General features: G+C 46.1%; 1 protein-coding gene across 4 annotated transcripts in view; it reads right to left on the bottom strand.

Moving 5' to 3' along the window:
- PPP4R1 (protein phosphatase 4 regulatory subunit 1) overlaps positions 1 to 17795 on the bottom strand; it is a 47908-nt gene that overhangs the window by 17838 nt on the left and 12275 nt on the right. The window contains exons 3-10 of one of the 4 annotated variants that reach the window (XM_032467110.1): positions 13408 to 13543; positions 12509 to 12615; positions 7508 to 7650; positions 6930 to 7076; positions 6275 to 6382; positions 6082 to 6147; positions 5257 to 5415; positions 4664 to 4791 (exon numbers count right to left, since the gene is read on the bottom strand). In XM_032467110.1, the coding sequence (XP_032323001.1) occupies positions 4664 to 4791; positions 5257 to 5415; positions 6082 to 6147; positions 6275 to 6382; positions 6930 to 7076; positions 7508 to 7650; positions 12509 to 12615; positions 13408 to 13543 (994 nt within the window). Of the gene's footprint in view, positions 1 to 4663; positions 4792 to 5256; positions 5416 to 6081; positions 6148 to 6274; positions 6383 to 6929; positions 7077 to 7507; positions 7704 to 12508; positions 12616 to 13407; positions 13544 to 17795 lie in introns of those variants that run through there. The other 3 variants (XM_032467109.1, XM_032467112.1, XM_032467111.1) reach the window with 3 other exon arrangements.

Below are 17795 nucleotides of genomic sequence, written 5' to 3'. Positions count from 1 at the left end.
CTTGCACGAAGGGAGGCTCAGGAGCAGCATTTCTTAGGCTTAGAGGGAAAGGCCGGAAGAGAGGAAGGAACTGGAGCCACACGAAACGGACGGGGGAACTCCAGACCGATCTCCTTCTGAGGAAACAGGCTCGAGAACCCTGGGGCCACACGAAGTGGGGACAGGCACCTCGGCCTCAGAGTGCCGGGGACATGTGGGTGGACACCGCAGGTCAGTCTGTGAGGCGAGCACGGGAAATCTGGACCGCAGGCCTCATACAGGAGCTCACAAGGCCTGCGTCCTGGAAGGACACACACTGCCTGTGTGACATCCCAGTCACAGGCCCCACACAGCTCTCCTGAGGTGACCAACATCCCCGCTGTGGCTTCACCTCACAGTAATCTTCACATTGTCTTCAGAAACACGATTACTTCAAAAAAAATTTTTAAATACAGATAAAAATATCTAATAAGTCATCCAAAATCATCCCACACAGTGACAGCACAAAAATTCTGGTGTTTCTCTTCCATCTTTATAACCATAAAGTGCACACAGACTAATAAACTCCTGTTACAGCCGTGCAAGAACTCAGATGCCAGCCCCGCTGACTCCACACTTACTCTTTGCTCATAAAAATGCGGGACTTGCCTCGACAGCCGGTAAGATCCTTTCCCTCTCCGACTCCCCACCTGCCCCGCCGCCAAAACAGTCCTTGAAGCTGGTGCTATTATGCAAAAGAAATGTCTTCTGTATCTGTATGAATTACATATTTTTCAATCAAGTCTAAAGATTTTTTTTCCTTTGTTTTGGGTTAACTGGTGAAATCTGAATGACATCTCCAGATGACATATTGCGTGTTAATTTTTTAATTGTGGTAATTAGACTGTGGCTACGTATTACTGTCGTGTTCTGAGAAATGCACAGTGAAATATTTTAGGTAAAAAGAGTAAGTATTAATAAGCTTAAAACTTACCTCAAAGAATTCAGAGAGAAAATAAAATTAAAGCAAGTATGGTAAAGTGCAGGGAAATACATACAAGGTCTTGTGGCAGCTCACTTCGAAAAAAATGTGACAATGAATGTATGTATGTTCGTGTATAACTGAAAAATTGTGCTCCACACTGGAATTTGACACACTGTAAAATGACTATAACTCAATAAAAAAAAGTTAAAAAAAATAAAGTATAAGATTTTTAACATTTGAAGAATCTGGATGAAGGGCCTATGGGATTCTGTGTGCTATTTCTACAGTTTTTCTGGTATCATGCAAATTAAATTTTAAAAATTAAAGTAACAGGATATTGTTCGGTGAGGGTGGGGAGCAAATGGTTAAATCCTACTTAAGACTTTATCTATCATCTGATGAATTTTAGAAACCTGCATTTAAAATACACAGAAAGAACCCAGTTAAAGGGCCATCTGGCATATAAAACTACTCCAAGGGCCCGACGTGCCTGGATCGCTGCCTTACTTCAGCATCAAATTAACTTTTGCTTTTCTTAGCAGGAAAAACAAAGAATAACTGGCCTACTCATTCTATTTGCCTAATGAAAAATTACCAGTTTGTCCCAACTTAAATCTCCTGGTATGGCTTCAAAGAGACAAAAAAAAAAAATCTTCTCTAGTATTAAATTCTTGGAAGTATCAAATTCTGTATGAGTAACAGCCACTTCAAACTGTTGAAAATATAAATTCTCTAATACTGATTTTTCCTAGAGCCAGATAATCGTCAGTGCTCAGGTCAAGCTGCTAAACATGCCAAAATTCTGGTATCCCTGACCACCAGTCTTCCAAGTGCTGTTACACCAGCAGACGCTGTTCTGAGAACCAGGGAGACTTAAGGTTCTCCTAGCCAAGAGAACCCCCCGGCTCCTAAGCGCTGCAGGTGACGCGCACCAGCGTGAACCAGAAGCGTCCCTGTGAAAGAACCTGGCATTTCCTCTAGTGTCCACATAAGCTTACAGTTAGCATCCTTGAGCTCTGGTGACCAGAGACCACAGGGCCCAGAAAAGGAGCACGTGTATTTCAAGGAGAAATGGACCCACAGGACTTCTGGTTACAGAAATGCTGTGTCCTGAGACGGAGGCGCTCAAGCCCCGAGACTAAGCCAGACGAGCTTTCAGTATCAGTGCAACTTCCAGGCTGGAACCAGCAACAATGTTACTTTCACACAGTTGCCATTCAGCTCAGCTGCCAAAGGCCAGCACTAGCCGTTCAGTTCCTTGCAGCTTTGGAGATGAAATCCATTACTTCTTACCGATTCATTCCTGGAGTGCTGTGTACCAAGCATGTGCCAGGCCTGGTGACACTGTCAGAACACTGACACAAAACCAGGCTGCTGCACGGATGGGCCTGTCTGCTGGAGGAAAAACGACGACTAACAATCAGCGTTCCTGTTCCCGTGACGGCCAGGACGCAGAAGCCCAGGACTTCTTCCCAGATGCTCGAGCCAGTTTGTCCCGAGACAGAAACGCACTGACACTCTCTGTTAAATGAGGTACGGATGGAACAGGGGCCTCCCAAACAGAAAGACGGAGAAGCAAAAGAAGCCAGCGTACTCAGAGAACAAGACGGCAGCTGGTGTAACTCCACGGACAAGTTACTTTGTGCAACTTAAAAGTGCATATTTGAACGTTTAACTCTGCTCCTGGAAGCAGCTTTTATTAACACCTTCAAAGAACCATGACCAGTTTGATCCAGGGAGAGTGAAAGTTAAGTCTGGTGTTTTATAAAGTCAGAGCTTAATGATCAACAAATGCTTCGAAGAGTTAAGTGATATTAAGTGTTTCCCGGATCAGAGGAAACACTATATGTAAGAAATAAATATTAGGAGAAACATATTGCCAAACATTCGCTTGCTTTGTGAGGTATTTGTTTGAGAAGTCTGAATTCTAGGAAACCAAGAGGACCTTGAGAACAGGAACCAAGGTCTCTGTGTCTGTCTACAGTAGCTGGTCCACAGTAGGTGCTCAGTTAACTCCCGCATAATTAATCAACCACCCCAACAACCGTAAATAACAGAACAAGTTTTAAGACAGCTTAGAACAAAAACCAGGGCAGTATTTAAGACAAGGCCAGCCCGCGAATGGTTCTGAGATTAATAATACACAAGGCTACTCTTTTTGATGCTAGGAAGTAAAACTACACACTTTCACAATATTTAACAGAAGTCCTTCCTTAGCCAGGAACTATCTCCTCCCTCCCCTACACCATTAATACAATTCAGTAAAGGCTAAAAATAAAGTGAAAATCTAATGCTACAAATAGTACCGACTTGGCCTTAAGACATACCTCACTATAGTGGAAGAGGAACTGAGGTTCGCAGCTACAAGAAAACTCACTGACTTTACACAGCTCCCCCAGCGACAGGCCCACGCTGGCAGTTGGCAAACTAGGGGCCACACCAACTAGTGCCGTCTGTCCAGTTTTACCGGAGCACAGCCAAGCCCAAGCCCTGCACCGTCTCCGGCTGCGTTGGCTGCGCAGGTGGGGCCGGGGGCTCTCAGAGACCAAGAGCTCTCAGCAAAGCCTGCAGACCCGTCCTAGACACGCCTCTGTGCACTTTCACTCACTAGTCTCCCTCCAGACATGCCGGCGTCTCTCTACCGCCAGCGGGTGAAAGGTGCACTGGCTGCAGACACGGAGAGAGCAGGTACCACCCGTCCTCGCTGCGGCACTCAAGGCAGTGGCTGTTCTCCCAAGAGCTCACAGCCTCTGGTCGCTAGGAACACAGGTTTAGCCTGAGTCTTCTTCCTTCACTAAACACAGTACCACAGGTGTGTGTGGCTATTCGGCAGGACACGAGGAGAACTGGCAAAAGGGGACGACAAGGCAGCAGAGAAAGGAGGACTGCCAAATCAACACACCGAGCACCGGGTCCCACAGTGCCAAGACCCACAGGAGCACCACCCCCGTCAGCATCACAGCAGGGGGGTCGGGCACTGAGCAGGGACCGAGCGAGCTCCCCACGCACTAAGTTAGGTCTGAACCCTTTTCCCCTGAGGATGTACAACAGCACATTTAAAGACTAAAACTCAAAATACTTTAATGAACAAAAAATTAGAAGTATAAATCAGAATTGTCCTCTTTAAGCTTTATTTTATAATTTGGCTGCTTTAGTCATAAATACACTTAAAAACTTATATTCCAGTTAATAAGTACACTAACTTGGTGCTAATCATTAAAACACTTTCCCCTCGATTGAGAGATTACCATCATTATTCTGAAGACAGAGAACCCAAGATCCACAACTGCATTCATTAACTGAAAAGGAAAACAACCGCACGATAGACTATGTTGTGACACAGTCCCGAGTTAGGCTTTACTCCCTAAGGAAACAAACCCTTTAAACTGTACAACCATTAGGCTGTATATTCTAAATGTTAACCGTTTACTAGGTAAATAATCTATTAAATAAACTTATAAAAAATTATCATCGAATCTAGCATTAGTTTTCTGTGTGCCCAGCACCAAGCTGCATTACCTGCATCTTCTTCTCAGTTAAACGTGTAACTAACCAGAGATGTTTAACAAACGTACTTAAAATAAAACTACAAAAATATCTACCAATTTTTCTAATCAAAAGAAAAAGAAAATGCTCCAAAAAGAACATTATAAAAATAGTGAAAATGAAAAAAATATTCACAAGCAGGGAAACTGGAAAGCAAAGTTTAAAAAATTATACCTATTTTTGTCTTCCACTGATGCATCTTCTGAACTTTTGCTTTCTTCTTTAAAGTACTGGCCTGAGCTAGATGGATTAGCAAAAGTAGATATGAAAGGTCCCAGAGACTGAAAAGCTGCCTGGCGAACCTAGGAAGAAAAAAAGGACAGGTATAAAACATAAGTCCGTCTTCAGCTAGGATTCATCATTCCTCATCAATTATTTCCTCCTTTTAAATTTTTCATCCTGCTTGAACAGTTACAACACGAGAACACGAGTATGAGACCCTATAAAACATCCAAGTGGAACAGAAATTACGTGCAGGTTAAGTGGGGGGAGGGTGTAGCTCAGTGGTAGAGCGTGTGCCTAGCATGCACAAGGTCATGGGTTTAATCCCCAGTACTGCCATAGAAATAAATTAAAAAATAACCTAATACCCACCCCCACAAAAAAAATTAAAAGAAAGAAAACAGTTACTATAGTAGTCTACTGTCTACTAAAAGCATTAGCAATAACATGCCTTAAATGATCAATTATTCTTAAATTATGAAATCAAATCATGTTTTCTATAAACTGTATTATTTTATAAAAATGATAATTAAGTGAAACCCTACCCAACGTGAAGGATCACTGATCAAATTAATAAACAGTGCAGATAATTTAGTCCGTCGGATTTCTTGACACGTTGCACAGGAAACCGCCATGAAGCACTCGGCACAGGCCTTCCGGACGCCCCACACGTTATCAGAGCAAAGCTGGAAAAACCTAGGCAGCTAGCGACAGGGATGGGGCCCGTCAGGCAACAGACACCAGCCTCCAGGGCTTACTTTCATTTCATTTTCTGCTTTCACAGCATTTCAAACATTAGATTTCTCTTAATAAAATTCAGAAGGCCTATTTACTATTAGAAGTTAGCAGTTCTAAGTAAGCTCACGCCTGATTCAGACCAGTACTGACTACGGAGAAGGAAGAACACCCCAACATGCAAAGCTGGAGCGCCACCCAGGAGCTTGTCCTTCCTCATTGCGGCGATGGGCGGACTCAGGCTCTTCAAGCATGCTAACTTCTACATCAAGCGTTTGTATCCCGTAAACTCACCATTTAAAAATCACCTGCTATAAATCTGCCACTAGAATACTTGAGGGTTGCAATAAAAGTAAAAATTCGTTTGAATAAATAAGAATTGATTTTATAGAAATGTGAGAGTTAAACAGGGATTGATGGTTCTTACACATACCTGCATTTTTAACAAACTGTCCTTAACAAAACACAGTTCAGCCTACAGAAATTTAAACTCCCAAACTCAAAGTGGTACTATCTTCCTGGTTTAGCTCCATGGGACTGCGTTATAAAATCTGGGGGTAACCGTCAGTGTTTCAAACTTAACGTGCTACTTTGTAACACGTTGCTCCTCCATAATTCCTTTCTGTAATACTTACCAACATCTCCTCAGTAGCCTGCTGGCCAACTACACTGCAAATGTCTCCAAAGTTGGCAGCACACACCTGACGAGAAAAGCATCGGTGGCATTTCACAATATTGCAGAGTTCTTTAAAAATAACCTTTTGAGTTTCACAGAGCAATACAGTGACCACCAGAACCACCTTTTCTTAGACAACAGCAGCAAAATACCTTTCGAACGTGAAACATTCTGCAGTCACAGCACATCTCACAGAACCGGGGGAGGATAAGGCGCTCGGTGATGTCCTTCCCAACCATGGGGGCCATTCTGCACATTATCTGAAACAAGAACGAACAAAAACACACTGAAAACATCTTCAAACTAAGACTTTTCCAGCTTGCTGATTTATTAACAGCCTAAAGTTTAAGGAAACGTAAAACACTTCCTCAGTCCACACGGGGCTTGGGTTTCCCAGCTGCACTGGCAATTTTTCCAGTCTTTTCTCCCAAGACAGTAAACTGAGGCTGTATGAAGTGGCAGGACGCTCTCCAGGGGAGAGTGCCATCTCTTCTTCCCACCTTATCTTCCCATCTGCTATAATGAATTTACAGTTACTTCATTACTTTCTTGCTGTACTTCTTGCTTTCTCAGAGCCCAGTGACGCAGCCATCGAACTCACAGGTGCTCTGCCACAGCACGGGGCACAGAAAGCACCTTTTCCCCAGATGGCTATGTCCCTTCCGGGCCCAGCATCGTATCTCAAATGCAATGACCTGTGGCTACTCAGACACCCTACAGTATGGATGCAGTGAAACATGTAACGAGCACCTCCTGCCTGTCAACACAGGACACTTTTTCCCTAAACAGAGAAGCAGTTCCACTTACGGCCACCGCTTCCGTCTTCACGTCGTCGGTGCTGTCGGGGGCGGTCAGCCCCACGAGGACGGGGCACACTTTGGTCTCCACGTCGAACCGTTCAATCAGCTCCTGCTCCAGCAGAGCCAGCAGGGCCGCCTGGCTGGTCTTCCTCACCTGGGAGAGAATGGGCCCGAGCACCTGGGACTCACTCACGGTAACCACAGGCTAACACCCGAATCTCACACGTCTGAAGAGCTCTCATCCCAACTTAAAGGGGCTCACAACCGGCAGAACCTTGCAAATAAAAGTCAGTGGCTATTTTCTTCAACTAAGGCTAAAACAGAACTCTGCAGGTGGTGCTGTAACAGACAAGGGGGAGCAGAAGCGCTGTTCTTGTACACTAGCTCTCAAAGTGACAGACTTCCTGAGGGATACCAGCAGGGCACCAGGTAAGGATGCAGCCCGACTGGCATGAAAGACACCTCCAGGGACACGCGGGTGTTTTGAAAAACAGAGAAACCAAGTCGCAGAGGAAGGAACACCCCAATGAGACCACCTGGGGGCCAGTGAACACCCAAGAGACCATGCGGAGAGGGCACACTCACCTGGTTATTCTGATCTGCCAGGTACCTCACCACGATAGGCAGCAGGTATTTGGAGAAAGCATAGGGGATGGCGGGCCGGTTTTCTTGACAGAACAAGGCGATGTGGGGCACCTGCTCCATCAGCTCTGCTCTCACCGTTGGTTCTGGTGAAATGGGAGCGCGTGAACGACGTCCTCCCACAGGAGCACCACCGGGTCTGGTGGGAGGCCAGTGAGGAAGTGCCAGACCCCTCCTCCACCCAGAGCGCCTGTGACTCTTCTCTTGGCCCGAGGGGGGCTGACCCCGTGGGCGAGGGCCCTGCCCCGTCCCAGCGTCTGTCTCACTGTGTGCACGGGGACTGCACCTGCTCACCACCCGCCCTGCGCCAAACATCCCACCCACCAACTACAAGAAGCTGCCATCCGTCCGCTCTGCTACCAGCACCTCCCAGCACAAGCCAGAAGGACTGGCGCCTAGCGCAAAGGCAGCCAGCTAGCAGAGGGCACACAGTCGGACTCAAGTAAGATGAGGGGCGAGTGAGTATAAAGGAGACCAGTGGACGTAAAAAAACCAAAACAAAGCCCGACAAGACCCAAGCAGACGTGGCAGGTTTACGTGTGGCAGACACAGCGTCGCAAACCTCCGGGTTTCCAAAAGAGGAACCGTCCAGCAAGCCCTGGTCGGAAAGTCAGCAGGTCACGTGAGAAACAAGGCAGGATTCCTAGGCTGCTCACCACACACAAACTTGACGTGAACCACAGGGCCAATTTTTCTTTTTAAAGATCAAAAGCCCTTTCAAGGCAAAATGAGAAACTAAGATGAGCTAATTTCACTTTATAAAGAAAAACTTCATTATACACCACAGATGCCACACTCAGTAAAAGACAGAACTTTTGGGAGGAAATACATGTATAATGAAGTGTTAATAAATAAATGCATAAAGAACCCCTTGTTCACATGAACAGAAGAGAGAAACTAAGGCTACGAATGGGCAGTTCACAGAAGAAACGAAGTGGCTGAGCCTTGGCAGACGTGCGGAGTCCCCAGCACAGCCCGCTGCACCAGCCCTCCTCAGTGCCCTGGCACCGATCAACGACTCTGTTCCCACAGCTACGTTACTGTACAAATGCGTCCAGAGGAAATTTAACTTTCAACAAACAGAAATTAATGAAACTATCAGGAGAGTATGTCCTAGCACTGCACAAAGCTAAAAATTTTATCAACAACCTGACATTTGTAATTTCCACTGCACGGCGGTGCCATGTGAAGTCAGACGGTACTTGAACAGAATAGTGCACTTCTGTTTTGAGAAATAAAAACTAATTTTTAAAAAAGGTACTTTTCCTGACTGAATTTGCGAACGCTGGCATAATACACCTATTTTTCAAGCAAAAGAAGGACACAAGTTCCAGTCTTAGTTAAGAATGAAATCAGTAACTTTTCTTTCCTCAAAGCCCTGCTTAGGCAAATAGACCAACAGAACAAAACAGAGTCCAGGCGCGGACTAGACAGAGAGACAACTGGTAACTGAGGTCTAGCAGGGAAGACAGTCTCTTAAATACACGTGCTGTGTCCACACATTTACAAAGAAACAGAACGGGATGCAGCCCCTGCTGCACACTGTACGCAGGAGCCAAGTCCAGCCGGGATGTAACCTGAGTCAGGGGTACGATCAGTGCGGCTTCCAGGTCAGATAACGTGGGCAACAGCCACGACTCTGGGCTGAGGAAAGGGGTCACAGGCGGCCCTGCCTGTGAGAGGGAGAACTGCCCTCCCAGAGCGGGCGCCGTTCCAAGGGTGGACAGAGAGGAAAATACACCTCAAAGTACAAACTCCGCTGGGTGACACAGGGCTCGTACCCGGAATACGGAATCCTGCCAATCTATAAGAAAAAAGACTGCCAACTTTATAAAGGGGAAGGGACTTGAACAGGTATTTCCAAAAAGAAGATTCCCAGACAGCCAGTAAGCATGTGACCAGGTGCCCAGCCTTTCTGGTCGGTAGGAAATGTCAATGAAAACGACAGTGAGATGCAAAGGCAAACCACTACCCCTCTGGCAAAATTTTAAATAAACAAAAAAGAGCTGGTGAAGACGGGAAGCAACAGGGACTCTCAGACACCGCTGCTGCTGCTGCTGCTACAAACTGTGTGTCACTTTGGAAACCTCAACGGAGCGTCAAAAACGAGCACAGGCATAACCTCTGACCTCGGGGCTCCCCTCCCGAGCAGCCGCCCGGGGACGTGCACACATGTGGCTGACGGTCCACGGACAGAACGGTGGGTGAACAGGCTGCAGAATATTCAGACTGAAATCCCTGGGTGGTAATTTTTAAAAAACTTTAAATAGCTACATACACAGGCATGAGCTTCAGCAGTTCAGAGAGGAGCACAAAAGAATACATCCAGGATGACAGCCAGGGTGACGCTACGTAAGGTTCAAACTGATCTGTGTGTTCAGGGGTCGCTCACTACCCGTGAGCGAGGAGGATGCGCAGAGAACAAAAGCACCAAGGCCCCTGAGAAGGAACACCAGTGTCAGCGGCATCAAACACTCAAGTCGGTGCAGGTTAGGACCTGGCAGCGAGCGCTCTGCCAGGGGACAAAGGACTGGACAGTGAGAACCTGGAAAATATGCTGCTCGAGCAGGACTTCTGTCTTCTGAACCACGTACAAAAGTTTAGAAGACTTCTAGGTGGAGGAGAGGTAATATTCAAAAAGTTAAAGGCTGAGAAGTTCCCGTATCTGATGCAGAGACAGGAATCCTCGTCATGGAAGGCACCGTCCTGAGAGGAATAAATGAAAGTAAACCTGCACCTGAGCAGGGGGCAGTGACACTGCACAGGTCAAGGAGCAGCAGTCTTGGAGCAGTCAGGAGCACCCAGGTCTCCTCAACGATGGCGTCGGGCCAGCTGACTTCACAGCAAGAGCAGAGTGGGTAAGCACAACAGTGCCAGCTAGATCGTCCCACTCGGCTACGTGCTCACTTGACAGTAACGGTGCGGGGCAGGGCACAGCTCAGGGCTGGAGCACGTCCTCAGCATGCACGGAGTCCTGGGTTCCGTCCCCAGTCCCTCCTCCAAAAATAAACACGTAAACCTAACTACCTCTCCCCGCAAAAAAAGTAATGGGGAAACTGAAACATCTGCAGACAAAGGAAAGGGCGCGCCACTCCCAGACCCCCAGCAATCCGTGTTCCTGTGGCGGGGGGGGGGCAGAAGGGCTAGGCAAGAGGCCCACCAACGCGGGGCACGGGGACAGACTCAGCGGCGAGTCTGCACAAGCGCTCGCTGTACAGCCACCTCCAAAAGACGAACAAATTCAGGGGAACAAAGGAACACAGGTGAAAGCTGAAACAGAAAAGGCAGCGTGCAGGGTTCTAAGCGCCTTGCTGGTTTGGGAGGGGGTTCCACACATTATAAGTTCAAGCCGCGGCGGTCTCAGCGGCGTTCCCGACCACCGCGGCCGGCCGGCCCTCTTCGCTGGCTCCCTCCGAGCACACGGCAGCCATGGCGTCGCCCCAGCTGGCCCTCCGTCACCCCCGCTGCTGCTCTGCTCTCACTCACAGAAGTGCGAGCTCCCGGGCGCGGGGGCCGTGGGAACCTCCGCAGCCGCCCCACTGCAGTCTCCTCTCTCCCGGCAGGCACAGTTAACCCACTGCGGACCCACCTCTGGCCTGTCCTCCCCTCTGCGAGTACCCCGGCCCTCCACCCCCACGGTCCCCACCAAACCAACTCCAACTCCCTGACTCTGAAGCCAGCCAATCCTCCCGTGACAACTTAACGTTAGTGTGTCGGCTGCATTCGTTACTTAATTTGATGACAAGAGTTCTTCCTCGTCTTAGTAATAGTTCTAGCATGTAACCCAGAACCTTGCGTCAAGTATGCACTGTTTTATGTTTACTGAACAAAGTGCAAGTGTAAATGTCGATAGAGATACTTATCAGAAACTCAACTTAGGAACATATTTAAAACCACACACAGAATATACAGATAGAAGGAACAGCACTATAGTTGGTAAACAGGTAGAAGAAAACAAATACAAATTCCTCCTTAAAGAATAAGTCTCTCCTAACAAAGGGGTAAGCGCAATGGGCTCAACAGTGCCGGAAGTGGAAGGTGACGTGTCTGCCTCTGCCAGACCGAAACAGACGGTGGGTAAGGTCACCATCCAAACCGCTCTGGAAGCAGCACAGACGCGAGCAGCTATGAACACAGACCATCACAGCGAGACAGAACATCAGTACGCTTACAGACGGTGTCTTCTACAAGGTGATAAAAATATTTAAAGCTTATGTAAATAGTAAACACAGTCCCAGAAAAGGGAGTTACCAAAAGATGAACTCATCTAAAACTTAAGATGAGAACTGCTGATATGCCAAAAAGTTTGATGGAAACTGAAAAACATTTTAATAAAGAGATCATGAATTAAAAAAATTATTTTTGATTGTTTCTAAAGTCAAATACAAAAATATGCTTAATAAAGTATTAGGTTAAAATGGTAAATTTTATGTGTGTTTTACCACAATAAAAATATTCTTTAAAAAAAACTTAATAAACTGTATTCTAAGCAGTCAAATCAAGTTCACCTCTTCCTTAAGCAGACTCTCCACTTACCTCCACTTCACACACAAGGCAGCTTTGGTGTTACAAGGGGTGGTTAACTTTTTTTTAATACAAGTAATGCATCTGACATTCACCTAAGAACCTTACAGCCCACTCCATCCTTTTTAATTTATTCAAAATTATTTTCAAGGTTTTTATCAATCCTAAAATACTATTAATGTACATGATGCAAAACAACGTTCTTAGACTTTTCTGATGAGAAATTTCCAGACTTAAGCTGAGTGGGCCTGCTGCAGAATGCGCAGGCCTTAGTAACAGGTTCTTATTTTCTTCTTACTGATAGGTTTGATGATTCTCTTAGGAAATCTTTTAAAGAGATCTCATGTCACACTAGGTTTTTCAGTAGGTTTTAGAAACATGAATTCAGTAAAAGAAACCTTTCTCCACATAAATATATACCTGAGTCATCAGCTAATCTGCTAATTCTTTCCAAAACGGCAATACAATCTCTTTCATCATCGCAGACTTCCCTCAGTGTATCCAGCAAACTCCGGGCCACCATTTGTCTACACAGGAAAAGAAAATGACATGGTGTTCAGTGACTTCGACAGCTAACATTTGGCATTTGAAAGGGCAGAATCCATATTAGTTTACAAGAAATGTGTTATTATAAAATACATTAAGGAAAAATTAAGTCACTAATTTCCTACATGACAAATGCCAGTGTGGACTTTATTTTAACAAGATGAGAGTGAATATTTACCAAAATATTCTTCAACTATCTGACAAATATCTAAGGTCATTGAAAATGTGTTTCAAATAGCTACCTTTAATTGTCATAATGGAAAAATATCTCTATTCTTCATTATATAAAACATTATCTTGACATATTTTAGTCACTGAGTTTTATACATGTCTACGCAAAACATTTAAGCAAAGACCAAGGTTTCCCAGGAAAGTGTCATATGGGGTCTGGGGACACAGCTGGGTAAACAGCGCATTAGGAAGAGCCTGGGCCCAGTTGCCGCTGGGGCCCTGGCGGCCGCCCGCGCACAGTAGGCAGACAGCACCATCTGCTGGAAGAATCAGACTCCTCGGCAGGCACCTTATGTGACTGTCAGGATCATGCCTAACAACAAAAAGACAGTGTTTCTTGGGTTTGTTTTGCGGAAAAGCCGAGAAGCAGCGCAGCTGGCTCACCAGGACCGGGGCACAGACAGCGGGACCGGCAGGCCGTGCTCAGGGACAGCTGGCGGCCCGGGGGCACCCGTAACCTGGGTCCTTTTATCTTCCCTCCTGTAACTCTGGTCATAAACCCTCCCTCTGCTTCCCCTTTAACGACGGGGACGTGCACGTACCTGTTAAACACGTTGTCGCTCGCAGCATACTTGTCCAACCTCCCCAGCGGCGTCAACATTTCATCTTGTGAGACAAAGTCCAGGGCTGAAGGTACAACAACCACATCAGACTCTGAGCTGCAGGCATCCACACCAACTATCAGAGACATTAGAAACACTCCTCGTAACACTGGGAGACCAAGCGCTGCCCCGTGCCTGCCGCAGCAGAAGCCAACGGCCCTCTGATGCGTCTCGAGTGGTACCAGCACGCACAGGAGACTCAGAACCAGCCCAGAGGCCACGGGTGCCTGAGGACGTGCCCTCTCCTTCTCCTACAGACATGTTCCAACTGCCCCCGGAAGCACCGGGGGCAGAAATTCAGTCAGCGGGGCTCAGAGAACGGAGGCATCAGAACAGAGGGGTGGCAGGGACCTGAATGCTCACATATCCAACAGAACACCAACACCTTGTCAACAAGTCAAGTGCCAAACGCTGACAGTAAATTCTGCAACGCAGAGAACAATTCTCTTTATATACAGACAGAGGGACCAAGACAAGAATTACACAGACTTCTCACCAGAAGGAACACAAGCTAGAGACAAGAGAGCAGCATCTTTAAAGGACTGAAAGGAAAGAGGTCAACCCACACCTCTACATCCAGTGAACAGAAAGCGCTCAAGTATCTTTGAAATTCATGTCTTTCAAACACAAAGGTGAAATAAAGACTCTCTCTGACATACAAAAGCTGGCAACCATCACCAGCAGCAGACCTGCACTACAAGAAATACGAAAGGAAGTCTTTCAAGCAAAACGAAAGTGATACCAGACGGAAGTCAGGATCTGCACAAAGGGACGAAGACCGTCAGAAACGGAGACGTCTGCGGAAACACAAAAGCCTCTTCCTATTTAACAGACATCTCTAAGAGATAATTGACTATTTAAAGAAAATGATGTACTGTAAAATAAAGAGGCGAAAGAATGCCCTGTGCGGTTTATAACACGTGAGAGGGTAAAACGTGTAACTACAATAGCACAAGGGCAGAGAAAGAGCGGAGCATATCGTCCTCAAGTTCTCGCACACACAGACGGCAACAATCAGAGGGGCACGCTAACTGTAAACTCCACAGCAACGGCTACACGTCTAAAACCCGCCAACACACAGCAAGCCAAAAAGGCCGAAAATGGAATCATAAAAAATATTCAATCCAAAAGGGGGCAGGAGAAGATAAAAGGAAGAAGAGCTGGGGCAGGTGGGAAGCAGCTCGCAGAGGAAGGAAAACCAAACCACACCAGTAACCACACCAAGTGCAAAGGGGCTAAAGACCCCAATTAAAGGGCAGAGACTGTTAAACTGGATTAAAAGTAACACCTAACACGAAAAAATTCACTTACACAGTACCGAAAAGCTTTCACGTGTTACTCTGATCCACAATTCATAGCAAAGTACCTTACATATTATGAGCCAAAGAGTTGTAAAAACCACTCAGACACTCTCATCTGGCCTGTTTCCTCCTTTGTAACCTAAGACTGTGACCTCAAAGGCACCTGTATGCAGGCTCTAGAATTCTATGACTATGACCAAACTGTTTCATCAGCCTCACACTTGTTCATCTTAAAGATAAACATTAATAGCATTGAGTCCGGTCCACAGAAAGTCAGGGGCCGCAGGGAAGAGCCTGAGAGCAATGAGAGCCAGATACTGCTGCGTTTGAGACAAGCCTGGAGCACTTACCCTAAAACGCAGGCCCCAGATCTCCTATTCAGACCCTGGTCGTGCAGGTTTGGAGTGAGGTCCAGGAGCTGATGATTTTTGGTAAACAGCCCCAAGTAGCTCAGTGCAGGCTGTTGAACCACAGTATCTGAGACACACACGCTGAGAGGGTGACAAACTGTATTTTGCTTCCACTTACGGCACCAGTCTATCAATCACGGTTGCCAATGATGCCTACACAGAAGGACAGAGGCACTGGGGATAAGGGAGCACTTCTGTTTCCCAGACCTGCAGCCTCCTGTCCATACCTGTGGAATCATTCTGGCCTGAATCATCCTCTTCGAATTCAAGCTTTCCTCATCAATTCTTGATTGGACCAATGGGTTTGGATTTCATCTTTATGGAAGTGGCAAGGATATGATTATCATGGCTACAGATGGCACACTTAGTCTTACCCAGTCATCCAAATGCACCCCCCCACATTATAAGAAGGAAAAACACAAAAATAATCAATAGAAAAAGTATTACCACTAAGGGAAAAAAAACCCTGCAACATGAGTGATGGTCCAGTCAGTAACATCCTTAGATAAGGTAGACAGAACAGAGGGAGTAAACGCAGCTGCACTGCTCTAAGGATCCTGTAGCTCATGCAAAGTAGTACATTAACTTTAAATAGGTCATGGTAAATTAAAGGTGCAAATTACAGTCCTCAGGAGTAATCTTAAACATGTCAGAAAGGACAGCTAGAAAACCAACAGAGAATTAAAATGGAATACTAAAAAAATATTCAGTTAACCCCAAAGAAAGCCAGGAAAGGAGCAACAGAGGGGGAAAAAAAGAGACAAGAAGAAACAAGCAACCAGATCAATAATTATATTATGTATAAATGGACTAAACATTTAAGTAAAAAGGTAGAGATTCCCAAACTAATAACAAGGTAACATTCAACTGCAGTCTGCCTACCAGAAACATACCTTTAAAGTCAAATTTTCAATCAACAGATTGAAAAGCATAAAAAACAAACAAACAAACAAACATGAAACAGCAAGCATAAGGAAGCTGGAGCGGCTACTTTATTATCAGACAGGACAGACGACGACAAGGCTATTACTAGAAATGGGACAGACCGCCCACCACCCTCCCTGCACCCAACCTGTGCCTTCCTTTCTAAATCGCTCCCTGAACTCTGGATTCTTGGGATTATGGCAGCAACAGCCCCTAACAGTGTTCACAGCTTTAAAACTCACTGATGAAGTGAAAAAAATCAAGTCAGCTTTTAACATTATGTGAAATTTCAAAATGACCAAAGGCAGTGATTAATTACTCTGAAATGTTTTCTCAAATTGTACCTGTGTTCCCTTGTTTCAATGTTCCCTCTTCTCCTGTAAATCTACTGTCCCAGGTGGCTGAAGGGGGAGCAGGATGGAAAAGCAAAAGGAAGATGATCTGAAAGGTCAACACGAGGCAGAATTCCCATCCTGACGTAGGCGACCTTCATTCTCCAAGACCTGGTACTTAATTATAAAGCAAAAACTTCCGGGAAGAGCTAAATGATGTATCTTTTAACAAAAAGTGTGGTTTATAGTGACTCCTAACAGAACAGAGTTCCTGATTGGAACAGAAACCTAGGATACAAACTGAAGCCCTGTCTTTACGGGTCAGTCAATCCATCCAGTCTCAAGGGCCCTGAACATAAATCAGACTCCGGCCCTTCTAGTTTCAAATCATGACAAAAGAGTCGAAAGCGTCACACGCAAACACAGAGGACATCAAGGAAAAGAGGACAAGAGAAAGAAACAATAAAACGAAAGACATTTACCTCCGTTACTTATAAACTGCGTACTTCCCTCTGCACCAGCTGAGACACACGGAGCACCAGTCACCCCTGCAGTCTGCTCCCCCTGCACCTGCACCTGCACCAGCAGAAACCACCTCCCCCCAGTTTTCAGCTGTTTTAAATTTAATGAAAACTGTATAAAACGGAAAAGTTTAGAAGTTGGACTAATCTGAAAACTTGAGGATGGTTGATTTAATCACCAGCGTCAGCAAAAGTGCTGGGAAGAGGGCAGAGGTTCTTTCAAGTCACACAGATCTGGGTTCACCGTCGTGCTCTGCTCCACGTGCACCATCTACGTGGACTTAAGGCACGTATGTAGTTAACGTGGCTTCATTTCCTCATCTGTGAGATACTTGTTTGTTGTCAAAACTTGAAGACACACATGCGAAGGTAAGACATCTAACACGGTGTCAAGCAAGTGCATCAATGTTCCCTTACCCCACAACTCACTGGTTTCTGATACAGAATCTCAGTGTGGTTTTCCTGTGTTTTTAAATGTTTTCATTCACTTCATTCAACTGGTACGTAGCACAGCACACACGATGTGAGTGCCAGGCAGACAAGAAGTGTGCACACGTCACTGTACACGTACACATGTGTGCACACATGCATGGACATGAACACCCCCCTAAGAAAAGGCACGTGCAGTAAGAGCACACACACAAGACGTGATTAGCAGTGAGCTTCCAGCTTGGCCCTGGTGAGAGCAGCCTTCAAAGTCAAGCTGATTCTGGGGAGACACACTGAGGTTTGCCGGGCAGGACGGCGGGCAGGAGAGGGCACTGCAAGCGGCCAATCCCAACGACAGGGAGTCGAGGAACCCCAGCCATGTGGAGAAGAAGACAAGTGACTCAGTACGTG

This window comes from Camelus ferus, chromosome 24, assembly GCF_009834535.1.
Source record: "Camelus ferus isolate YT-003-E chromosome 24, BCGSAC_Cfer_1.0, whole genome shotgun sequence".
Lineage (NCBI taxonomy): Eukaryota > Metazoa > Chordata > Mammalia > Artiodactyla > Camelidae > Camelus > Camelus ferus.
Note: the sequence above shows the minus strand (reverse complement) of the source record. Positions and strands in the feature narration are given on the sequence as shown.